Consider the following 25,926-nt stretch of genomic DNA (forward strand, 5'->3'; position numbering starts at 1 on the left):
TTTGGTTTCTATGTGTTGTTTAATGTTTAATAAAGTGACCACACTTAAAAACAAAAAACATTTTACAGTAGCATCATAAAACATTGAAAACATTACACGTTCATGTCAAAAAAGATTCACTTTGTTTAGGCCAGCAAAATAAAAAGGTATGCCATTACTGTCCCACTTTGTAAGATTGTCTACTCTCACAGTTTAGCGCTTTCTCTCAGCTCTATCTCGGCTTCTGGCTCTTTTCTCCCTCCCTCGGCCCGTACTCCTGCTTCTACTCCTCTCTTTACCTCCCCTCTCTCTCCCTCTCTCGTGGCTTCTACTCCTCTCTTTACCTCCCCTCTCTCTCCCTCTCTCGTGGCTTCTACTCCTCTCTTTACCTCCCCTCTCTCTCCCTCTCTCGTGGCTTCTACTCCTCTCTTTTGCTGCTTTATCCTTCGCTCCATCTCTGCTCCTATTCCTCTCTCGTCTACTTTTCCCCTCATCCCTACTGTGAACCTGGTCTTTACCTCTCTCACGACTCCTGCTTCCTTCTGGGCCAGGCTGGGAGCTGCAGCTGGTTCTCTGCCTCTCCCTGCTGTTGTGTCTGTGTCTCTCCTGATGTTTTTCCACCCTCATCTTTCTCTCTGGACTGTACTTTCTGCCCTCGCTCCTGCCTGGCTCAGCCCTCGTTTGTTTCTTCTCTCTGGTATCGTCTTCATGCCGTTTCGGTCTGGAGGTTGGGCTCCGTGACCTGCTCCTGTGAGAGGCAGCCTTGGTCTTACTGTTGACTAGTCCCTCACTCTTCGTGTTATCACAACAGGAGTCCTTTCTCTTGTCCTTCTTCTTCTTCTTCTTCTTCTGGCTCTTAGAGTTGCTGTCAGAGTCTGAGTCACTGTCACCATCACTGCTGCTGCTACTTTCACTGGAGCTATCACTATCATGCTTCTTCTGCTTTCCTTTACTCTTCTTCTTCTTCTGCTTTTTGCCCTTCTTGTCTTTCTTCTTCTCCTTCTTTTCTAGACGATCCAGTTTCCTTTGAAAAAAATGAAAAAGACAATATATATGTTAGTAGATCACGTTGACTTTTAATTTTGAATGAATCATCCGGTGTCTTATTTTACAATGAGCATACTTTCATCCAAAACAACTAAATCTATGAATGAATGCTCTCCTACCTGAGGAGCTTCTCTTTCTGTTTTGTAGTCAACGACTTGAGGAATTCAACCTCCGGATCCTCCTCTTCTTCACTGGCGACATACTCCTATAGCAGGAAAACAATGAACAATAAGTCAAACACAATTCAAGATAATTAAAGAGCAAATGCTAACTAAGCGTGCATATACATTTCATGTAGAAGATATGTCACAAATGGTTAGAGGAAGCAAGTCAGACAAGAATAACATCTGCTGAACAAAAATACAAATGCAACAATTTCAAAAGATTTTTACTGAGTTACAGTTCATAAGGGAAAAAAAAGAATCAGTCAATGTAAATAAATTCATTAGGCCCTAATCTACAGATTTCACATGACTAGGAATACAGATATGCATCTATTGGTCACAGATAAGGGCGTGGATCAAAAAAACAGTCAGTATCTGGTGTGAGCACCATTTGCCTCATGCAGCACGACACATCTCCTTCGCATGGAGTTGATCAGGCTGTTGATCGTGGCCTGTGGAATGTTGTCCCACTCCTCTTCAATGGCTGTGTGAAGTTGCTGGATATTGTCAAGAACTGGAACACGCCGTCATACACGACGATCCAAAGCATCTCAAACATGCTCAATGGTTGACAAGTCTGTTGAGTATGCAGGCCATGGAAGAACTGGGGCATTTTTAGCTTCTAGGATTTATGTACAGATCCTGCGACATGGGGCCGTGCATTATCATGCTACAACATAAGGTGATGGCGGCAGATTAATGGCACGACAATGGGCCTCAGGATCTCGTCACGGTATCTCTGTGCATTGAAATTGCCATCAATAAAATGCAATTGTGTTCGTTGTCAAGGGCTTAAGCCTGCCCACATCATAACCCCACCACGGGGCACTCTGTTCACAACGTTGACATCAGCAAACCGCTCACCCACACGATGCCATACATTCTGTCTGCCATCTGCCCAGTACAGTTGAAACTGGGATTCATCCGTGAAGAGTTCACTTCTCCAGCGTACCACTGGCCATCGAAGGTGAGCATTTGCCCACTGAAGTCGGTTACGATGCCGAACTGCAGTCAGGTCAAGACCCTGGTGAGGACGACGAGAACGCAAATGAGCTTTCCCGAGACGGTTTCTGACAGTTTGTGCTGAACGTCTTTGGTTGTGCAAACCCACAGTTTCATCAGCTGTCCGGGTCGCTGGTCTCAGACGATCCCACAGGTGAAGAAGATGGATGTGGAAGCCCTGGGCTGGCATGGTTACACGTGGTCTGCGATTGTGAGGCCCGTTGTATGTACGGTCAAATTCTCTAAAACGATGTTGAGGCGACTAATGGTAGAGAAATGAACCATTTCTGGCAACAGCTCTGGTGGACATTCCTGCAGTCAGCATTCCAATTGTACACTCCCTCAAAACATGAGACATCTGTGGCATTGTGTTGTGTGACAAAACTGCACATTTTAGAGTGGTATTTTATTGTCCCCAGCACAAGGTGCACCTGTGTAATGATCATTTAATCAGCTTCTTGATATGCCACGCCTGTCAGGTGAATGGATTATCTTGGCAATGGCAAATTTCTCACTAACAGGGATGTAAACAAATTTGTGCTCAACATTTGAGAGAAATAAGCTTTTAGTGTATAAGGAACATCTCTGGGATATTTTATTTCAGCTCATGAAACATGGGACCAACACTTTACATGTTCCGTTTATATTTTTGTTCATTATATATACCACCGCATCTTGTGTTGCAACAATCCTATAATTTCCACAGTTAGTCAATTGGTCACATGTGATGAGACTAATGTTAAACTTAAAGCGACTGGAATAGTGGTTTGGTTTACTCTGATAATTGGGCAGTTTGCAGCAATCACATTTAGACCAGGGATTTGCCATGGGTATTGTTGGTGTTTTTCTTCAGGGGGAGAAGATGAACAGAAGATTACCTGCGATGGATCACAAACAGTAGAATTTCTCCCAAGGACACATTTCTTCAGGGCAAATCCACTGTTCCGCATCTCTGCCATTAACTCAGAGGGGTGCATTGACGGACCTGTTAGCACAAATCACAGCCTCAAAGTCCCATTGATGTCTGACCACATCCACCACGGCCTCCACAGTGGGGAATTCAGGGGTGGCTTTGTTAACAGAAAGAGATACCAAATCAACTCACTCGTCTTCTGGTTGAGCAAATCATACAATATCATTCTCCCAAAGCAGTGGTTAGGGGAATCAGAATACACAATACTTTCATTTTTCTCCCAGCACAGGAGGGGTTCCATTATGGCCTACACTATCAACGCCATTCACAGGACTGTCCCACGGTAAACATTACTTGACTAATCCACTTCCTGATTGTAGCAGTCAGAATCAGCTCCACAGGACACCAGGAACGATGGCAACTACTGCTACATGGTACAGACTAGAGCTGGGTGATATTTACAAAAATCCACATTGCAATAAAGTGCCCGAATTGACACGATAACAAATAGAACGATACGTTTATAACAATGTGCACCACAGATTTTAAAATGATAATTTAAACTACTACTGCTAGTTTGAGGGCTGTAGCCATCAGTTGTCCTATTAACAAATCACCAATATTAGCAAACGGATTTAATTTCAAACTTCACATTTCTCTATATAGGCTACTTATCACCAAAATGCCTGCGATAAGTATTTGGTATCGATAACTCAATTTATTGTCCCAGCTCTAGTATAGACTTTTTACAAATATACAATGTAATAGTGAATTATATTCTATTGGACAAATTATTATAGAATTTTTTGGTGCGCCATAGGTGCATCATACATTGCTAACAAGTTCTTTATTCAAATTATTTCAAAGGAATTGGTGAAGAATTGGTGAGAATGAAAATATGAATTCTTTATAAACCATTACGTCTGTGAAATACTATTCATAATTACCAGCCGGCTAACTTTTTTTTAACCTCTACTTAACCTGATAGGTCAATTAAAAACAGATTGTTTTTTGTACCTGCTTCCTCTGTGGGTGCAGCACTGGCATTGATCCCAGACAGGCCGAAGAGAGGGCACTCTCTGTCTGTATTCACATGGCCCCATTTGTGACACTTGATGCATCTCACGTTGCGAACCTGAGAATCACAGGTGATTAGACTGAACTTACATCCATTCATTCCATCACTCATAATACCTCCAATAGGACCTGCTACGCAGGTATGCATGACGTAACGTAAATAAACACATTGTAATCCCCAGTTCAACATGATCCTTTTCCTTTAGCGCCACCAAGTGTCAAATTCCAACACACGTTTGTTAACAGAAGAGTATTTAGCGCTGACGATGATGATATTAAAACAGCAGATTGTTATCAATAGTTAAATTAAACATACATGGGCACATTCATCTATTATAAAAAGGTTCACACACACACACAACCAGTCAAAAGTTGGGACACACCTACTCATTCCAAGCCTTGTTTTTATTTTTTTTTACTATTTTCTACATTGTAGAAACTATGAAATAACACATATGGAATCATGTGGTAACCCAAAAAAAAAATTGTTAAACAAATGTTATAATTCAGAATATTCAAAGTAGCCACCCTTTGCCTTGCCAGCTTTGCACACTCTTGGAATTTCAATTTCTCAAACAGCTTCATGAGGTAGTCACCTGGAATGCATTTCAATTAACAGGTGTGCCTTGTTAAAAATTAATTTGTGGAATTTATTATCTTCTTAATGCATTTGAGCCAATCAGTTGCGTTGTGACAAGGTAGGGGTGGTATATAGAAGATGGCACTATTTGGTAAAAGACCAAGTCCATATTATGGCAAGAACAGCTCAAATAAGCAAAGAGAAACGACAGTCCATTATTACTTTAAAACTTCTTAAGGCTAGGGGGCGATATTTTCACGTCCGAATGAAAAGCGTGCCCAAAGTAAACAGCCTGCTACTCGGGCCCAGAAGATATGATATGCATATAACTGGTAGATTTGGATAGAAAACACTCTAAAGTTTCCAAAACTGTTAAAATAGTGTCTGTGAGTATAACAGAACTGATTTGGCAGGCGAAAATCTGAGAAAAATCCATTCAGGAAGTAGTTTTTTGGGTTTTTTGTAGTTTTCTTTCAATGCCATTACAGTATCCATTGACTTAGGACTCAAATTGCAGTTCCTATGCCTTCCACTAGACGTCAACAGTCTTTAGAAATTCTTTCAGGCCTGTATTCTGATAAATGAGCGGGTAAGACCAGTCTGAATGAGTGGACCCTACAGTGTCACAGAGCTTTTTCATTCACAATCCCGAGAGAGTGCCTTTCTTGTATACCTTTTATATATTTATATTTTATACCTTTTATATTGACGACGTTAATTGTCCGGTTGAAATATTATAGATCACTTAGGCTAAAAATAGCCTGAGGATTGAATATAAACAGCGTTTGACATGTTTCTATGAACTTTACGTATACAATTTAGATTTTTTTGCCTGCCTGTTTTTACTGCGTTTGAGCCTGTGGATTACTGAAGAAAACATGCGAACAAAACGGAGGTTTTTGGATATAAAGAGACTATATCGAACAAAAGGAACATTTATTGAGTAAATGAATGTCTCTTGAGTGCAACCATACGATAATCAAAGGTAGGGGATTAATTTTATCTCTATTTCTGACTTGTGTAACTCTTCTACTTGGCTGGTTACTGTTTCTAATTATTTGTCTGCTGGGCTATGTTCTCAAATAATCATAAGGTATGCTTTCGCCGTAAAGCATTTTTAAAAATCTGACACCGTGGTTGGATTCACAAGAAGTTAATCTTTAAACCTATGTAAAATATGTTTTGTTTTCTGAATTTTTATAATGAGTATTTCTGTATTTGAATTTGGCGCTCTGCAATCTCACTGGATACCCTAGAGAGGTTAACTGCACCTCAGATTGCAGCCCAAATAAATGCTTCACAGAGTTCAAGTAACAGACATCGCAACATCAACTGTTCAGAGGAGACTGCGTGAAATATTGATTTGTCTAACACTTGTTTTGGTTACCACATGACTCCATAGTTTTGATGTCTTGTTCACTATTATTCTACAATGTAGAAAATATACAAAATAATGAAAAACCCTTGAATGAGTAGGTGTTCTAAAACTTTTGAATGGTAGTGTATATTCACCTGAATTCCAAATGGTTGATCCCTAATAGCCATGTCATCCTTGGCATACCTAAAAAGATGAAAGAGAAAGTATCAACAAATATACATTTAAACTCAAGTAATCTAAATGTTTGTACCGATCAACACAATTACAGACTTACTTCTCTCGAGGGGCCGTCTTTTGCCACTCAAACTTGTATTCTGATTCACCTTCCTATAAAGAGAAGATACAACATATTGAACATTAATAATGCTCACTTATCTTGTATCACTCATCTCATATGTATATACTGTATTTGATACCATCTATTGCATCTTGTTTATGGTGCTCTGTCATTGCTCATTAATATATTTATATGTACATATTCCTTTACTTAGATGTGTGTATTAGGCAGTTGTTGTGGAATTGTTAGATTATTAGATAGATATTGCTGCACTGTTGGAACTAGAAGCACAAGCATTTTGCCACACTCGCATTAACATCTGCTAACCATGTGTATGTGACCAATAAAATGTGATTTGAATAATAAACCAACACCTTTTTGCCTTTAAATCTACAACATTTACCAGAGTATAAATGAGGCCCACACACTTGGGAGCCAGGTCCACCCACTGGAGAGACAGATCCAGCCAATCAGAATGTGTTTTTCCTCACAGAAGGGCTTTATTGCAGACAGAAATACTCCTGAGCACCTTGTCAGCTCGGGGGATTCAATCTTGCAACCTTACAGTTAACTAGTCCAATGCTCTAACCACCTGCTTACATTGCACTCCATGAGGAGACTGCCTGTTACACGAATGCAGTAAGCCAAGGTAAGTTGCTAGGTAGCATTAAACTTATCTTACAAAAAACAATCAATCAATCAATCATAGTTAACTACACATGGTTGATGATATTACAAGTTTATCTAGTGTGTCCTGCGTTGCATATAATCGATGCGGTGCGTATCGTTGCTCCAATGTGTACATAAACATCAATGTCTTTCTTAAAATCAATACACAGAAGTATATTTTTAGACCTGCATATTTAGCTAAAAGAAATCCAGGTTAGCAGGCAATATTACCCACGTGAAATTGTGTCACTTCTCTTGCGTTCATTGCGCGCAGAGTCAGGGTATATGCAACAGTTTGGGCCGCCAATTTGCCAGAATTTTACGTAATTATGACATAACATTGAAGGTTGTGCAATGTAACAGGAATATTTAGACTTATGGATGCCACCCGTTAGATAAAATACAGAACGGTTCTGTATTTCACTGAAAGAATAAACGTCTTGTTTTCGAGATGATAGTTTCCGGATTCAACTATATTAATGACCTACGGCTCATATTTCTGTGTGTTATTATGTTATAATTAAGTCTATGATTTGATTGAGCGGTCTGAGCGATGGTAGGCAGCAGCAGGCTCGTAAGCATTCATTCAAACAGCACTTTTGTGCGTTTGCCAGCAGCTGTTTATGACTTCAAGCCTATCAACTCCCGAGATTAGGCTGGTGTAATTGATGTGAATTGGCCAGCTAGTTAGCGCGCACCCCACTAATAGCGTTTCAAACGTCACTCGCTTTGAGACTTGGAGTGGTTGTTCCCCTTGCTCTGCATGGGTAACGCTGCTTCGAGGGTGGCTGTTGTCGTTGTGTTCCTGGTTCGAGCCCAGGTAGGAGCGAGGAGAGGGACGGAAGCTATACTGTTACACTGGCAATACTAAAGTGCCTATAAGAACATCCAATAGTCAAAGGTTAATGAAATACAACTGGTATAGAGAGAAATAGTGCTATAATAACTACAACCTAAAACTTCTTACCTGGGAATACTGAAGACTCATGTTAAAAGGAACCACCAGCTTTCATATGTTCTCATGTTCTGAGCAAGGAACTTAAACGTTAGCTTTCTTACATGGCACTTTTACTTTCTTCTCCAACACTTTGTTTTGCATTATTTAAACCAAATTGAACATGTTTCATTATTTATTTGAGGGTAAATTGATTTTATTGATGTATTATATTAAGTTAAAGTAAGTGTTCTTTCAGTATTGTTGTAATTGTCATTATTACAAATAAAAACATTTTTATTTTATTTTTTATAAATTCGCCGATTACTCAGTATCGGCCTTTTTTGGTCCTCCAATAATCGGTATCGGCATTGAAAAATCATAATCGGTCGACCTTTAGTAATGACCATGCTGTTTAATCAGCTTCTTGATATGCCACACTAGTCAGGTAGATGGATTATCTTGGCAAATGAGAAATGCTCACTAACAGATATGTAAAACAAATTTGTGCACCAAATTTGGTGGAGTAAAAATATTTTTGTGCATATGAAAAAATGTGGGGATCTTTTATTTCAGCTCATGAAAAATGAGACCAATGTACATGTTGTTTATTTTTGTTCAGTGTATTAATGCTTTCTTAGAGAAGTCTAAGCCTCTAAACAAGAGAGGGATTTTAAACATGAGGTGCTTACCTCTTTGGTCTCTTCTTCTCAGTAGAGTGGAGAGTGCGTGAGAAAAGAGAGCAGAGATCAGTGGAAAGTCATATGGTTTGTTTTGTATGGTGAAAAAATGCCCATCTAAAGCAGCAGAAACAGGATTGATGTAGTTACCTTTGTCTGCCCCAGGTGGCGCTTCATACATGAAGTTGAGACCATTTTTCACACGATCATCTCCCATCAACAGTCTAAGGAGAAAGGTTTTAACAGCCGAAACGTCAGACAACGGGTTTCAATCGGTTATGTGATCAATTAGAGCTGTGATTTTACACAAGACAAAATGTAGGTATACATTTATGACAAGTACACCAACTTCCAGTGGTTAAATAATGAGAGACTAATAAGAAGTCCTATGTAAAGGCATAATTGAGATCCAAGTATCCGGATCATGTTGTGCAGCCACAGATCCTCAGGAATATCTGTAACCCACCTGTTGTTGTAGGTGTCTTGTTCTTTTAGGTAAGAATTCATGAGGTCCTCCTGCTTCTTCTTCTCGAATGTTAATTTCTGCTCTGCTATCCATACCTGTACAATGGTAAAATGGATAACATTGAGAATAGCCAAGTCATATTTGTATCCTAGTAAATGCACTGTATCTATGGGACATAGCTAGCTAGCTATATTTCTGAATGTTACATAATGTAGTTAGCTAGCTAATGTGCTAGTCAACAACTGTTGTTAGCCCCCAGGTGGTGAAGGTCGGAAACATCTCCACTGATCTTCAACACTGGGGCCCCACAAGGGTGTGTGCTCAGCCCCCTCCTGTACTCCCTGTTCACCCATGACTGTGTGGCCATGCATGCCTCCAACTCAATCATCAAGTTTGCAGACAACACAATAGTGGGCTTGATTTCCAACAACGACTAGACAGCCTACAGGGAGGAGGTGGGGGCACTCAGAGTGTGGAAACAGTAGAGGGCGCTGAGGCCACTGCAGAGGCCACTGTAATAATGTTTACATATCTTACATACTCATCTCATGTTAATACTGTATTTTATATCATCTATTGCATCTTGCCTATGCTGCTCGGTCATTGCTAATCCATATATTTATATGTACATATTCTTATTCCATCCCTTTAGATTTGTGTATATTAGGTAGTTGTGGAATTGTTAGTTTACTTGTTAGATATTACTGGATTGTCGGTACTAGAAGCACAAGCATTTCGCTACACTCGCATTAACATCTGATCTCCATGTGTATGTGACCAATAACGTACAATTTGATTTGTTAGCTAGCTAGCGTCATACTGGCTTGCCAATGTTAGCTGACTGATTTTACGAAACTATATGCCTATAGTAGCTAACTAGGGATCATTCTTCGCATAAGTAAATAACATCTAGATGTGATACGTTCAAATTGGAAATACATTTTCTTCAGCTAGCTAGATAACTGTTAGCTGGCTAAATCCAAATGAGGTTATATACGTCAGTTAGCTAACCAAGCTAACCTGGTGAGCAAATCTATACCAAAGATTTGCCACTTACCTTTTTTATATTTGACTTAGATGCAGGGTGAAAATCTTTCTTGCACATAAAATTAGCAAAAGACTTCCCCATGATTGAAGAATATTAGTTCGCTAGCTAGGGGAGTAAATGCGAAATGTTATCAAACTCGTCCTGACAAAAACAAAACTCTCGTTACTAGTTACCACAGCCACAAAGTGATAAACCCCGCATATTTGTAGAATTTATTCTTCTTGAAATGTGATTTCAACTTAACTTTAACCCTAATATTAACCACACTGTAGATCTTATGCCTAACCATAAATTAAGACCAAAAAGCTAAATTTAGTTTTCATTCATATTTACGATATAACTAATTCGTGACTGTGGTAACTAGTGGAAACACCCGAAACAAGGTCATTAAAATCTTCTTCCGAGTCAGCTCTCTGCGTGCGTGACCTCTGACGTACAGTGAGGCAGTCACAACATTCATTGTGCGCACTTGTGAAATCTGGTAAAGATTGAAATAAAAGTGAAAGTAAGGACGAAAGTTTATAGTTTAATGAATCAGTAGGACACTTAAAACATTTCAACTGTCGGCTACAATTTGTGATCCGCTACTTGACTGCGGTGACAGGTAATGTTAACATGCCTAGCTGAAATCAGCAGATTATTTCAGATGGCACATTAGACAGGCAATGTCCAGTGTATGGTCAAGTGCTTTGTTTGTTCATTTTGTAAAATCATCAACCATTTCTGCGTATTTTATCATAGTGTGTTCTTTGTAAATAGCCTTTCGTCACAGTAGCTTCCCGCTGGGCACAAACTGGTTGAATCAGTTATCTCATTGGAATTTGTCAACGTATTGTGACGTGGAATCTAAATGTCATTAATGTAAACTGTTGTTTTGCGGGTGAAAGTTCAACCACAGGATTATGTCATAATTTCAACACATTTTTAACATACATAGACACATAAAATATGTTGAATTTGTACCTTTCAGATATTCAACATTATATCTACCGTCAGATTTTTTTTTTGTCGGCAGCACCTCCTACTGTAAATTGGAGAGTTGATATACAGCTATGCTCTTTATTTAGTGAATGGGGGAAAAATCGATAGTTACATATCCGCATCCGCAATATTATTTTTGCGCTTGTTGGCTGTACCTGCACCAAAACACCAGTATTTTCTCCTTCATAGCTTGTTCTCCATCTTCTTTTTAAATAGGGAGTACATTTTTTTAAAGCACTTTTATTTCCAGGACTGATCTAAACTCGTTTTCTAGGGCTTTCTTGTCCCTCAGCAGCAGACATACTGTATAGTGAGCAATATATTTGGAATATTGAATTGCAATAAAATCACAATATTGAATCGCAATACATAAAGAATCGTGAGAATCCCAATACATATCATATTGGCACCTAACTATCGTGATAATATCGTATCGCGAGGTCCCTGGCAATTCCCAACCCTAACTTTATTGGTATCTTTAATGGGATACTTTAAATAAAGGTTGATTTGATTTAGTCCTGTTCTTTAACTTCGATTCTTGGTTGAGATGGAGACGCGAATCCAACATATCAATTATTGATTTGAAGACAAACCGGAATTAAAGCCAAAGATCTCCTTCAAATGTTGATATTTTGTTGCGTTTTCAACCAAACACAATTCAATTCCACTTTTGCAGTACAGTAAATAGCCTATTTACTTGTCGACAAGTGAACAAATATATATTGGATTCATCTTTATATTTTATTTTCAATCCCAGCCCCCGTCCCCGCAGGAGGCCGTCATTGTAAATAAGAATTTGTTCTTAACTGACTTGCCTAGTTAAATAAATTTTTTAAAATAAATAATTACATCTCCAACCAAACCAAAACTAAAAGTTAAATAATACATTTAAGCCAGTGGCTCAGTTTTAAGCCAGTGTCTCTATCCAAGCATTAGATACTCTTTAAATTAGGATATTTGGCTGCATTGTCAACCAAACACAATTCAGTAATACTTTAGTAATACAGTTAAGGCTGTCTTCTAAACTAACGTGACAGCATTTATTCAACCGTAAAATTAGTTACACATCCATGGCCACATTTTGAGGTTAGCCCACTGCAACTGACCTTTAAACAGGTCAACATTTACAAGGCTGCAGAGCCAGATGGATTACCAGGACGTGTACTCCGAGCATGCGCTGACCAACTGGCAAGTGTCTTTACTGACATTTTCAACCTCTCCCTGTTTGAGTCTGTAATACCAACATGTTTCAAGCAGACCAACATAGTCCTTGTGGCCAAGAATACTAAGGTAACCTGCCTAAATGACCCCCGACCTGTAGCACTCACGTCTGTAGTGAAGTGCTTTGAATGGCTGGTCATGACTCCCATCAACACCATTATCCTAGAAACCCTAGACCAATTTGCATCCAGCACCAACAGATCCACAGATGATGCAATCTCTATTGCATTCAACACTGCCCTTTCCCACCTGGACAAAATGAACACCTATGTGAGAATGCTATTCATTGATTACAGCTCAGCGTTCAACACCGTGTGCCCTCAAAGCTCATCACTAAGCTAAGGACCCTGGGACTAAACAACTTGACGGGCCGCCCCCAGGTGGTAAGGGTAGGTAACAACACATCTGCCACGCTGATTCTCAACACGGGGGACACTCAGGGGTGCGTGCTCAGTCTCCTCCTGTACTCCCTGTTCACTCATGACTGCACGGCCAGGCACGACTCCAACACCATCATTAAGTTTGCTGATGACGCAACAGTAGACCTGATCACCGACAACGATGAGACAGCCCATAGGGAGGAGGTCAGAGACCTGACCGTGTGGTGCCAGGACAACAACCTCTCCCTCAACGTGATCAAGACAAAGGAGATGATTGTGGACTACAGGAAAAGGAGGACCGAGCACGCCCCCATTCTCATCGACGGGCCTGTAGTAGAGCAGGTTGAGAGCTTCAAGTTCCTTGGCGTCCACATCACCAACAAACTAACATGGTCCAAGCACACCAAGACAGTCGTGAAGAGGGCACTACAAAACCTATTTCCCCTCAGGAGACTGAAAATATTTGGCATGGGTCCTCAGATCCTCATAAGGTTTTACAGCTGCACCATCGAGAGCATCCTGACGGGTTGCATCACTGCCTGGTATGGCAACTGCTCGGCCTCCGACCACAAGGCACTACAGAAGGTAGTGTGTACGGCCCAGTACATCACTGGGGCCAAGCTTCCTGCCATCCAGGACCTCTATACCAGGCGGTGTGAAATTGTCAAAGACTCCAGCCACCCTAGTCATAGACCGTTCTCTCTGCTACTGCACGGCAAGCAGTACCGGAGCACCAAGTCTATGTCCAAGAGGCTTCTAAACAGCTTCTACCCCCAAGCCATAATACTCCTGAACAGCTAATCAAATGGCTACCCAGACTACATTAAGTTGTATAAATAGAAAATATCTGACATTGCATTCCCATTTGAACTTTGTTGTGCTTTTAAATGGTTGAAAGCGCAGTGATAACACATTTAGACGACAACTAAACCAAAAATCGGACATTGTTTTTCCAATGGAATTTGTGCCTTTAGATGGTTGAAAGGATAGTTATAACACATTGCGAATTCAACATTGTCTTTTTGAGTGGGTGAATAGATGTAGAAATCGTATTGATCAACGCCTCAACCAGATATTACCAAAATGCTCACGTTGAAATAACATTATTTGCCCAGTGGGTTGGTTTGGTTGCTGAATTCTTTCTGCCCACCAGAATGTACCCATCTTCCTGTGACACCTTTGTGGCTCTGCCCCCTGCCACCCAGGGACAGCGCATCGTCTTCGGAAAGAACTCCGACAGGCCCTGTGATGAGGTCCAGGAGGTGGTCTACTTCCCTGCAAGAGACTACAATGCAGGAGAAAAAGTTGAAGTAAGTCTTTAAGACCTCCTCTGTACAAGTTTTCAACATGTATATTGTAGTGATGTGAAAATGTCACCTGTCTTACACTCAGTAGGTACACAATGACAGCTGTGTCCCCTTTCTGTCTTGCTCCTCGGAGTAGTGCACTTACATCGAAATTGAGCAGGCAGCCCATACCAATGCAGTTGTGCTGAGCAGACCAGCCTGGTTGTGGGGGGCTGAGATGGGGGCTAACGAGCATCAGGTGTGCATCGGAAATGAGGCAGTTTGGGGAAGAGAGAGTGCTGAGGATGAGGAGGCCCTTCTTGGCATGGATTTTGTCAGGTGAATATCTGCCAGCTGATTCATACATCATTACATATCTGTTCCTGTCTGTAGTTTGTCATTCTTCAACTAATTATTGCTTGTAAAATAAAAATGCATTGCACTGTAAAGCAAATCATGGGGACACATCATTGTGATGGTTTTGTCTTTGCAGACTTGGTCTAGAGAGAGCAGAGACTGCTCAGAAGGCTGTGGATGTTATTGCTGAGCTGCTGGAGAAATATGGCCAGGGAGGAAACTGCATGGAGGACCAGTCTGGCTTTACCTACCACAACAGCTTCCTCATCTCCGACAGGACTGAGGCCTGGGTGATGGAGACGTCTGGGAAGTACTGGGCAGCAGAGAAAGTGGGAGGTACATTTAAGCTATCAGGGTTTAAGTTTGGCCAACTTGTGAACTTGCAGAGCAATAACAGTTTTTAATGTTGTTTTTGATCCTCCTCTAGTTGGATATCGTAATATCTCCAATCAGTACTCCATAACAACCAAGATAGACAAGGAACACCCTGGGATGAGGGAGTATGCCAAGAGCCATGGCTGGTGGGACGGGAAGGCCCCGTTCAGTTTTGCTGAGACGTACTCTTTCATGACTACAGCCAGAATAGAGGCGTCTGGCAGCAGATACTGCGAAGGACGGAACCTACTAGAGCGAAGTAAAGGTGAGTTAAATATGTAGATGTAGGCCTTTGCTTTATGGATTAGTTGTCTTGTGTCAAGTGTAGAAAAAAATGGGTTTGATCAGATTTGAATCAAAACTGAATAGTGAATCCATATAGGACAGGGCTCTCCAACCCTTTTTTTCTGGAGAGCTACCGACCTGTAGGATTTCGCTCCAACACCAGTTGTAACTAACCTGATTCAACTTATCAACCAGCTAATTATTCAAATCAGGTGCGCCAAATTAGGTTTGTAGCAAAAACCCACAGGACGGTAGCTCTCCAGGAACAGGGTCGGAGAGCCCTCATATAGGATGACAAACCATTTACAATGAATTACTTTTGAGTATTTAGGACACATCACAGCTGAGACAATGATGGAAATCCTGAGGGACAAGGAGAGTGGCATCAACATGGAGGGGATGTTCATGACAACAGGAAGCATGGTGTCTGTCGTACCAACAGACTCCACCCTGCCAGGGGTGCACTACTTCACTGGAACACCTGACCCTGAGAGGTACAGTATGTAGCTGGCCACAGCAAAAAACACCCTACCTAGCCATGTTATTGTTCCATCTAAAGTTTATGCAAATCGCTGTATATTAAGGGTCCTTCCTTACCCAACAGGTCTGTTTTCAAACCTTTCATCTTTGTGAAAGACATTAAACAGTTGAAGCAAACTAGCTCTCCCAGTTATGGTCCTGATGACCCTGTGAAGAAGATACCCCGTTTCCAGAGCAAGCCAGATCGCAAACATCCACTGTTTATCAAACACGAGGTGGTGGCTGCAATCATTGACAGCACCAAGGTACAGAACTTTTTTCCTAATCTATACATCTTAACCCTTTAAAGATTAAGCAAATATTTGGCTTAAATTTAGCATAAAATTTTTTTTAGGACAAAGGAAAGAAGATCATGCAGAATATGAGAGTGTTAGAAAAGGAGAAGATGGCTGAGATGGAGAAACTTTTATCAAGTGGTATTGAAGACCCGACTTCAGTTGTGCACCTGTTTTCTAACTCAAGCCAGGAAGAACTGAGCGTGTACAGTAACATTTAGTGGGATCTTTCATATTGGAATGACAAGGGGTTGTTTCAAGATCAAACCCCAGCATGCAATAATTTCACTACATTACAGTAACAGTAAATGGTAGTTTCACAAATTGCTGCTCATCAGTAAAAAGTATTAATACATCTGGGTCATGGTTACAGCCTGTCATTTTCTTTAAAATCCTTGTTTTATATTTTAAAACAAGTATTATATTCAACCAAACAGTAATACTAGAGCGGTTGAGGAGAGAGTTGCCTTTAGTTTGACCTTTAAGCTGTTTACTGAGTGATTAACATAAGCTTATTTGAAGTAAAAGAACAGGACAAATTCACGTTATTACACCACTGCCGTCAGGCATCTGGAAACCCCCTGAAAAGGCCTAAAGAGAGCCACACGTTACCAGTTCTGTTTTAAACCAGTATAAAAGGAATTGTGTAAACCAGAGGTGCAATAGTTGTTTTTTTCTTTCAGAACAGGCTGGGAATCAGAGGAACATGCAGCATTAGTTGGCTTCAAAGTACATTCAGTCAAGTGACATGGGGAAAAAACAAATACATTGACAAAACATCAAACATTCATAATGCCAAACAAGGTGAATACATGGCTCAATTACCTTATTAGCAACAGTAATAAGCACAACCCCATTAAAAGGACAAAGTAACATCGCTCCAAAATAACACATATGACATTTAATCTGGCACATTTGGTATTGTACTCCTTTTCTCCCAACAAACTGAAATGTAATTGTTATTTAGAAATCCCAAAAGATAGCTGATCAGAAATGTATATTTCCTGGCCAAGAATCATTAAAATAAGTCAAAACCAAAACCACAATTCTGCCTCAGCAGACAAGTCTGCATCCATAAACATTTGACACCGTTCTATCTACATGATTCAAAATATATCTAGCTGCCGTATCCTATTTTCAAGTTCCAAACAATGGCTAAATTAAGGAAATTTAGAATACACAGCAACATTACATTATTCTATTTTTAATACCTGAAGTCACATTGACAAATACCATTCTTGTCATTGGAACTAAATAAAAAAGCATGTCCAATCAGCCTCATGGTATACAAGCTAGTCTGTACAACTTGAGATGATAATGCAAGATTATTCATTATTAGATCTGCCTCCTTGGCAAACTTAAATGTCGTTATGCATACGGTACCACACAAACATATTACAACGGACAGTTCAAAAGACAAAAACAAACAAGTGCTCAATGCTTGTTATGACTGCATATTTCCCATGTGCAAAACAGTATGAGTATTTCAAAATGCAGCACTCTTCAATTCACCTCTATTGGTTATTACTGCTAGGTAGGTAGAGACCTGGTTTCAGGTTTGGTAGGTAGGTAGCCGACCTCTGTCATCCTGTGCCTCAGGAGAGCCCTTGAGACGGGGCCTGCCCAGGGCCCTCCTTACGCTGTGAAGCGGTAGTGCAGCTCGTCATCTTGGAAGCCGTACTCCTGGGTGATGTGCTGGAGAACCCCACCCTGCTGCAGTCGGCCACCGTAGAGCAGCGCCTCTCCTCGGTCCTGTGACAGACCCACCTGCAACAGCCACTCCACCAGCTCACTGCCAAGAAAAGTGTCCGCCACCATCCTTTCCCCACACCTGTGTGTCGGAGGACAGATTCACCAACAGGCCAGTTAGGCACTCCCCACAGCTACCAGGGCCAATAGGAACGACAGAAAGAGAGGGGGGGGGGGGGGAGCAGATAGACAGGAGGAGGAAGATGGCGCACAGACAAAAGCAAGAGACAACACAACCCCAAGGACCAAAAGCCATGAAAAATAATAATTTATATTAGGGATGATCAATGGGTATACAAAAACTATGCCAGACGGTCAAATCATAAGCAAAGTGGATCCTGACCTCTTCTTCTGGACAATGTCCCGGACACACTGCTCTTTGTGGTATTTGGTGAATTGAGTGCAGGTCATCATGATGTCGTCAGACACAACCAGTTGAGGCTGCTCCTCTGGCTTCATACTATGCCACAGACTGGACATCCTGCACAAAAATACATGTCAAGGCGTCTTATTCAACGCACAGCTTACTACTAGTTCCTATGAAATGCAAGTCAGGGAACCACTTACCTCTTTTTAAATGGCAGTATTATCAGATGTTTGTCCAGACCAAAAATCCCGAATGAGATGAAGCCCTGATGACAGAAAACACAGGTATGTAAACACCACCATTAAAATGAATAGAGCAGTTGTTAATGCCATTATGTCTAGGCCAGGCCTATTTTACCTGTCCATAGTTGACCACAGCACAGAAGAACTGCAGCTCTAAGTAGAGTCTCCCAGGAACTCGATTAAACAGCCACCACAGGCAGCTGGACAGGTTCTAAAAGCGTGGAGAGAGACATGCAGTCAAACACGGATCATCATACTAACCCAAAAACTGAAGGGCAGGACAGGGGTAAAACTAAATCAACAGGCTGTGTTGCATAAGGTGGGCCTAGCTGTGAGGTAATGGTATAATAACTCGAGCACAACATTTCATCACTACATTAACTGACCCTTGAGCAACATCCCAACCAATTAGGTTGCATCTTATCCTGAGGGAGCTTTGTGTGATGCTGAGTCACTCACAGCTAATAGGCTGACGGTCAGTAGCAGGCATAGGAGCACGTGGCGGGCCACCTGTCTGTCTGCTAGCTGCCTCTGCTGCTCCTCCTGGGCCAGTAGACAGCCTGTGGACTCACAGCCAGTCCCACACTGACCTGAGGAAGGCCACAGAGCAGACATGGCTGGTGACCCACGGGGTAATGACATGGTTTCAAATGAATCACTTAACTAACCTAAGCGTGACATTTGTGTGGGGATAACTGGGGCAAGGAGTATTTCCTGGTCTGACCACCCGTCCTGACCAGGGAAACTCCTTGCCCTTGGTTTAACGATATCATTTGTCTACAGGAAGAGGAGGTATCTGACACAACAAATTAAAATGAAGACTAGAGGGATGTAGGTTAGGATGTTTCTTAAAAATCACTACCTGGCTCGATGAGAAGTGCGTCATTTTTGTTTGTGCTGACAATCATATCAGGCATGGGCTGGGACGGAGCACAGTCACACATATGGCACTCTGACAACACACACAGAGGATACATTTGATCAGCATCACACACTTGATTAACAAGTCTACTGTAATATACATGTCATAAATCCTGCTAACGCAAGTATACCTTGGTTGATGCTTCTGGCTCTGCCTGGCTCCAACATATCTGGGATAGTTTGGGTATCGGGGCAACTCTGGGGCCTCAGATCCTCAGTAGTGCCCAACAGAGAGTCTCTCTCCAGGACCTGGTACTTCGAATCCCATGTGCCTCGACTGAGGCCCATCAATGAGCCCCCACTCAGCACAATGCTGAAGGCAAGCACAACTGAGGTGCAGATGTTCTGCGGAAGTCAAAAATACGGAAGGTCAGGATGATGAAGTCATGTTCTACGAGAGGCGATTCTGAATGTCTACTTTCCCCAGTCCGTCTCACCTGGGGTGTCCCGTAGAAGAACGCAGAGTCGATGGTGTCAGGCATCCTCTTCCCAGTTATGAGGAGCACTGCTGCCACAAGGCCTGGGACTCTGTTGGCATCAGATAAGGACCATGTTTGAGCAGCAGATTCAACAAACAAAAAAGGTCCCTTGATTTCCAGCCATTTCATTACTTCAGTGGGGGGAATTTTTTTTATAAAATCATGACTCACCCCCAGCCTGCAATCACCAGGAAGCCTGGCGCAACCTTCAGCTCACCACCCCTCTTCATCAGCACAAGGGAAAACGCTATCAGACCTGAAAACATCACAACGAGACTCTAGCTCGAGATCATCGTCGTCGCTAGACGCCGCACCGTTCACCCTTTTCCTTTCGAATCCCAGCATGTCAAACGCACAACACAACAGACCAAAAATGTGGTGGTGGTATAAAGTCGATGGTCGTGCGGGCGACGGACATACCTGGCCACACGTAAGTACTGTACAGTGAGCCGTACAACAGTGTGAACGTCAACACGTGTCCAATGAAGCTGTCTTGGCGCACGACAAAGTTCCACAGGATCATGCCGACACAAGCCAGAATCTGGACGCACGGAGAGGCACACGTCAAATAGAAAGCAACAATCAATGACAACTTTTACACAGTGATATTGCACTTACAACTTTCTACTATGGACAATATGACATTATTCCTTGGACATACAATGTGTCAGTTGAAGAATGTTTTTGTGAGAAGTAACAGATGCTCAAAAGCCTTGCCTGTGCCAGGAACAGGTTGAGGGAGAACATGTGAGGTAGTCTCTTGAATTTCTTACTCAGGAACATGACGGTCACTGTCCAAACCTGTAACAAAAAGACCTCAAAAACTAGATTTGCTCATCTACACAAACCATACAGAAAACGATACCATACGTCTTCATGTAAACCGGAATTGCAATTTCATAAACCCATATCACAACACCACATGCATTCTAGAGCAAGCCAGTGCAATTATATCACAGTATATAAAAAAAGATTGTAGCCAGTCGAGAAAAAATAAATAAAATGGGAAGTCGAATGGGAACAGGAACAGAAAATAAACAGTGCCAAATCAAATGTATTTATAAAGTCCTTTTTACACCATCAGATTTTTACTAGCAATGTGTTCCCGGTACATTACAGAAGTGAAACGGAGGTCACATGATAGGAGGAAGTAAGTCTCACGTATCATATCATTGGCACCAGACAGAGACATCCTGCTGATGACTTTGAACTGCTTGGTTTCAAGTCACATCCCCATCCCTGCTCTTCATAGACTTCCTGCGCTTTTCCATATCATTGTATCCCTTTGTCAATACAGAATTGATGTAGACCAGCCTAAACTGTATCACCTAATACTACTGTCCCCAAATTCCACAATATAAATGGCATTAGGTACAAAGACACTTTAGTACAAATCATCACAGCACCGTGCTTGGGGCTTATAATTTCCTGAAATCCGACCACCCTGTCTGAAATAGAATAGGCTAACCAGCACAAAGCCAGTCAGGAGATAAAGACTACAGTTAATGATAGTTCATAATGGTGGGGAGGCAGTCAACAACTCACCAGTGTAACTAAGCTGATGATGCTGACATTAAAGCTGACATTCTGCAGTGAATCCATCAATGGCTTAGGGTCCATCCATGGTATTGTCAGCAACCAAGCAGAAACATACATTATGGGAGCTGAGAGGAATGTGCTTAGTACCATCCCCGAGGTAACCTGTTAGAAAACAATTGACACTGTCAATGTCTTCCTATGGCATACATTTCTATTAGGGATGCACAACATAAAATAATAATTTTAAAAAATTCAAAATTTAAAAAAATGTATTTTTTAAATTGGTAAGCATATCAGAAACGGACGATAATTAGCAAAAAATTACAACATTGGCCCAATGTGTAAAAATGACGTCAAAGCTGACATTCATGCTGTACCTATATAACGTAGGTAGATGACGTAATGACGCCACAAGAAATATAGAGCTACATGTGCCGCACAGCATTCCTAACCTAACCCACAATGTCTGCTGTGTGGATCGAGCAGTCAACAAGTCGAGCAGTTATTTGAAAGAATAAGAATATTTTAGCGCGACAACTCAAAAGGTGAAATCCATTAAATGCCAAGATAATGTAATTCATTGCCCTTGACAATTAACGGATCTCTGTCGTGGATGTTGGCTTTTGCCAACTGGTCGAGCACCGTTAAACACTACCAAGTAGGTGCTATTTTTCAAATGTTGCCCTACCAGAGTTGCACAGTATTGTAGCTACTTGCTATGTCAGCCCCATAAGCATAGAGTCTGACAGCACAGTGGGTCGACGAGGATTCCGTACTCAGGAAAGCTGTGTTGCATGTTCAAGAATGTGCTTGTTCTCATACGGCTGCTGCCATTTCAAATGGCATTTGAGAACATGTTTGAAACCTGAACACTTCTGTCTCCATTTGAACAACTGACTGGAGAAATAAGCTCATCAACTGTATCTGCAGCAGATACCCTCTGTCGTGGCATTGAAATGCCTTCTCAACAAAACTGCCGACACAGACCGTCGGGTTAACTTGGAAAAGTACTCTACTAGAGGCTGTGAACAAGCGATTTGGTGGCATTCTCTCTGAGCCTCTAGGTATAAGGACCACTAATTCGATGCAGACAAGAAACAGGGTTTACGTGAAATGTTAGACACAGCTGGACAAGATGGAAACGGACACAGTGAGCACGGAGCAGTGGGCACGGAGGAAGAGGCGCCACGGACAGACAGAGCTGGAGAAGATGGAAACGGACACAGTGAGCACGGAGCAGTGGGCACGGAGGAAGAGGCGCCACGGACAGACAGAGCTGGAGAAGATGGAAACGGACACAGTGAGCACGGAGCAGTGGGCACGGAGGAAGAGGCGCCACGGACAGACAGAGCTGGAACTTCACTGCTTGGCATGTATGATGAAATCCTGGTTGAGAATGAAACGACTGAACAAATGAACAACCAAACAGCACAGCAAGTAAGTGAAAGAAATAGGTTTTGTTTATGTTTTACTGGTACTGGTAACAAAATAACTTGTTGGTCAGTGTGTGTGTTTCAATTATTTAACTGTACTAGAATGTTTAAAAGGCCACAAATGTAAAAAATAAATATCGGTATTGTTAAAAAAAAGGGGGGAGGGGCAAGGAAAATATTGGATATCGGTAAAAAATGTCATATCGGTGCATCCCTAATTTCTATCCATACAGGAGAGGGTTGGTGACTTACAACTTGTAGCTCCATGTTATAGTGAGCAGCATAGATGGCCACACTGGGGGCGGTAGGGAAGACTCCATAGAGGAAGGCATAGTTGGAGAGACTGGATTGGTTGAGACCAGTGTTGGTGTGGTCGGCATACAATAGCTCCACCATTTCTCGACAGATCAACGGCATCACCAACCTCCAGAAGGAAAAAACCCCCACAAAAAAACACGTTATTTAAAGTTTAACGTTACTAAAGGTTTACAAGAGAAACACTGGATTCCTTCACAATGAATCATCAGGCGAGAAGAAAGAGACTATTTCTTCTCCTACCCCTTGACAATAATGTTCTGCAGGTCAAAACACTGAAATGTGGGTGGGTGCCAGCATTGAAGAATGTTGGTAATACAATGGTCGTCATGAGCCTACGGTTCCCTTGTGTGTGACAGACCTATATGGATCTAGAGTTCATTCTGAGTCAATAACATGTTGTCAGCTCTCCGACAGGCCCAGACCTGCATGACATTACACCAACACAAAAATGTAATAACAAGCAGGTGTGGTCTTAGGTCCTGACACTGTATAATTACAACTAACGCTGTAAGAACAGGATGAACATGTATGAACTGCAGGCCTATATGAATATGAAATTATATCACAGTTTAAGTCAGTAATAGGTTAAAAAAAAAATATATATATATTTTTTAAAGGCCATTATACTGTACACGTAATAATCTACCCTAACATTTTCAAACAATCCCTCCTAAATCCACCCCAAGACACTCACAGTTTTGCAGTGATGAGCAGGATCAGGGCTACAACAGTAGACCTGGTGAGCTTTCCCAACTGGCCCACCATGGAGAGGCCCAAGTAGAACAGAGCCGCTCCTCCAAAAGAGTTGGCCAGGCCGTCCACAAACTGCTCCATGAAAGCAGGGATCTTCTGGGCCAGGATGAAGTGGAAGATGATGCCAATAACAACCATGAAGACGATGGGGTTCTTCAGAACTTGAAGGATGACCACACCCACTATTTGGAGTTTGTTCTGCTGCCGGTCTCTCTGGTCCCTCCACTTCTGGATCTCACAGAAGGCAAAGCCAATTGGGTTGAGAAGCATGAGAGACACTGGGGCCACCAGGTAGATGTACTGTAGGTACTCTGGGTGGGTGTTCTTATACAAGGCCTCAACTGTAAAAAAGAAAAAATATATTTTAAAAAATTATTAAAAAAGGCACAGTTTAGGAAGGTATATTTTAGGGAGGAGAGCAGAGTGAATCAAAATCTGTGTCACAAACCAACCAAATAAGATTTAAAGTATAAAAGACATTCGAGACATCAATTTCCTTTGTTCTGAGGTTCTGCCAGGAGGAGGCTCTCAAATTAAGTGGAGTGAAACTCAAAATTCAAAAAGGCACTCGCACATCTGAGCAATCTTTTCTGCAGGTGCATGGTAACAGTTGAACAAGATGAAGGAAAAAGGAGACCGCACACTGCTCTCGATAGTAACACTGATAATAAAATGACATACCGATAAGCTTATTAAAGATCAGTGATACTATCAAGAGCAGTGTGTGGTTTCCTTTTTCCTTCATCAAGTGGAGTGAAACTGAAAGGATGGAAAGAAGAAGAACAACACTCACCAATAGGATATCCCAAAGCAAAGTCATTGCTTTGAGTAGCAAAGATTGAGAAGAGACCAGCTTTGCTGAAGCGAGTGTCGGGACTAGCAACCAATAGTGTAATGACACACACAATGAAAAACACAGACACTTTGGCGATGAGAATACTCCACAAAAATGGCCAGATGACATTGCCAAAGTCCAACAGTACCATGTTCTTAAAGAGCAATGCTGGGAGGGCAAACTTGGACACAAAGTTCCCCAATCCTTTGGCCTGTGTGGATGTGATGATGTTTGCTCGACCAGCAATGTAGCCACACAAGATTATCCCAAAGCACTCCAGGAGTGCTGGGAAGAGCTTGTCAATGGACATGGTGGGAGGGGTGTCAGGGGGATCCATGTCCTCATAGGAAATATTGAGGTTGGCAGGGACCTTCATAGTGGCGGTGGTGGCGTAAGTCCTCAGATAGCAGCTCTCATGGCTGACCAAGCTGATGGTGGGTTGCTGGTGTCACTACCAGTCACTGAAAACAGAAAATACATGGTCAGTAAACTACTACGATTACAATTTAGAGTCCCTAAAAACAGCAGTAATGACAATGTCTTACGTAATTGAAAAATTTCTGGGAAAAAAAAAAAGTCTGCAGAAGTAAAACAATTGAGTTGTTTTTTCACAAGCATGTTCCTCAAAACCGAACACTAAGATAGCTAGAAAACAACAAAGTCTACATTTGTCCCCTGCCAACAACCAGAAAATGTGGTACCAATGACTTTGACAACATATGTAACTACCGTGTAAATACTAGGTAGAAGTTAGATGGGTAACTGGTAAAACACACACCAAATGCAACCCAGTCTATCAGTTAGCTAGTAGGTACTTCGTAGCCTCATGCAACCGTTGACAGTGTAAGCTACTTTTAAACAACTCGGACAAAACAGCGATGCTAGTTTTAGGTCCCAAAAAACAAAGAGATCTGCTGTTTGATCAGACAATTAATCTTGATGGTTGTAAAGTCGTCTCAAATATAAACTGCGAAGGACCCCTGACTTCACTCTGGACCCTGATCTCTTTTGACGAACATATAAAGAATATTTCAAGGGCAGCATTTCTTCATCTTCGTAACATTAAAACATTTGAAACTTTTTGTCCAAAAATTACACCGAAAAACTAATCCATGCTTGTGTCACTTCTAGATTAGACTACTGCAATGCTCTACTTTCCGGCTAAAACACTAAATACACTTCAGTTAGTCAATTGTAGCAGCCGTGTTAAGCACTAGAACCAAACAACTAGACCATATTATTCCAGCGCTATAGCCTCTACACTGGCTTCCTGTTAAGGCTAGGGCAGATTCCAAGGTCTCCAATTTGGTCCTGCTGAACATACACTACATGACCAAAAAGTATGTGGACACCTGCTCGAACATCTCATTCCAAAG

General features: G+C 41.6%; 3 protein-coding genes across 4 annotated transcripts in view; 1 reads left to right on the plus strand and 2 right to left on the minus strand.

The window, feature by feature from the left end:
• cirsr (corepressor of RBPJ and splicing regulator) lies at positions 1-10,616 on the minus strand. The gene is made up of 10 exons (XM_031805832.1): positions 10,224-10,616; positions 9,167-9,261; positions 8,851-8,924; positions 8,713-8,726; positions 6,415-6,467; positions 6,275-6,323; positions 4,123-4,240; positions 3,071-3,177; positions 1,146-1,231; positions 1-1,003 (listed from the first exon to the last, which is right to left on the minus strand). The coding sequence occupies exons 1-10, from the start codon at positions 10,293-10,295 to the stop codon at positions 193-195; spliced, it is 1,479 nt and encodes a 492-aa protein (XP_031661692.1). The 5' UTR covers positions 10,296-10,616; the 3' UTR covers positions 1-192.
• Positions 10,617-16,570, plus strand: scrn3 (secernin 3). 2 transcript variants are annotated; one of them, XM_020462169.2, is made up of 8 exons: positions 10,617-10,818; positions 13,950-14,106; positions 14,240-14,421; positions 14,576-14,775; positions 14,867-15,079; positions 15,431-15,593; positions 15,704-15,884; positions 15,974-16,570. In XM_020462169.2, exons 2-8 carry the CDS (start codon positions 13,951-13,953, stop codon positions 16,133-16,135), a joined length of 1,257 nt encoding a protein of 418 aa, XP_020317758.1. In that variant the 5' UTR covers positions 10,617-10,818; position 13,950; the 3' UTR covers positions 16,136-16,570. The 2 variants fall into 2 exon arrangements, with proteins under 2 accessions (XP_020317758.1, XP_031661693.1); XM_031805833.1 differs by having other exon boundaries at positions 10,630-10,818; positions 14,002-14,106; positions 15,974-16,511.
• LOC109871316 (integral membrane protein GPR155) overlaps positions 16,113-25,926 on the minus strand; it is a 15,130-nt gene continuing 5,316 nt past the window's right edge. The window contains exons 2-16 of the mRNA XM_020462149.2: positions 24,509-25,011; positions 23,657-24,056; positions 22,897-23,068; positions 21,218-21,373; positions 20,390-20,473; positions 20,093-20,213; positions 19,844-19,928; positions 19,631-19,721; positions 19,325-19,538; positions 19,135-19,224; positions 18,732-18,862; positions 18,388-18,483; positions 18,231-18,295; positions 18,007-18,144; positions 16,113-17,745 (exon numbers count right to left, since the gene is read on the minus strand). Of these exons, the coding sequence (XP_020317738.1) occupies positions 17,550-17,745; positions 18,007-18,144; positions 18,231-18,295; positions 18,388-18,483; positions 18,732-18,862; positions 19,135-19,224; positions 19,325-19,538; positions 19,631-19,721; positions 19,844-19,928; positions 20,093-20,213; positions 20,390-20,473; positions 21,218-21,373; positions 22,897-23,068; positions 23,657-24,056; positions 24,509-24,926 (2,457 nt within the window). The 5' untranslated portion in view covers positions 24,927-25,011 and the 3' untranslated portion in view covers positions 16,113-17,549. The remainder of the gene's footprint in view (positions 17,746-18,006; positions 18,145-18,230; positions 18,296-18,387; positions 18,484-18,731; positions 18,863-19,134; positions 19,225-19,324; positions 19,539-19,630; positions 19,722-19,843; positions 19,929-20,092; positions 20,214-20,389; positions 20,474-21,217; positions 21,374-22,896; positions 23,069-23,656; positions 24,057-24,508; positions 25,012-25,926) is intronic.

The sequence above is a fragment of the Oncorhynchus kisutch genome, linkage group LG26 (assembly GCF_002021735.2).
Source record: "Oncorhynchus kisutch isolate 150728-3 linkage group LG26, Okis_V2, whole genome shotgun sequence".
NCBI lineage: Eukaryota > Metazoa > Chordata > Actinopteri > Salmoniformes > Salmonidae > Oncorhynchus > Oncorhynchus kisutch.

Coding starts and splice junctions, on each gene's coding strand:
- scrn3 (XM_020462169.2), top strand. CDS start 13,951: ATGTACCCATCTTCCTGTGACACCTTTGTGGCTCTGCCCCCTGCCACC. Junction 14,422..14,575: donor CTTGGCATGGATTTTGTCAG/GTGAATATCTGC, acceptor TTGTCTTTGCAG/ACTTGGTCTAGAGAGAGCAG. Junction 14,776..14,866: donor GGCAGCAGAGAAAGTGGGAG/GTACATTTAAGC, acceptor ATCCTCCTCTAG/TTGGATATCGTAATATCTCC.
- cirsr (XM_031805832.1), bottom strand. CDS start 10,295: ATGGGGAAGTCTTTTGCTAATTTTATGTGCAAGAAAGATTTTCACCCT. Junction 8,925..9,166: donor CAAGACACCTACAACAACAG/GTGGGTTACAGA, acceptor CTTTCTCCTTAG/ACTGTTGATGGGAGATGATC. Junction 1,232..3,070: donor CTGTTTGTGATCCATCGCAG/GTAATCTTCTGT, acceptor TTCCTGCTATAG/GAGTATGTCGCCAGTGAAGA.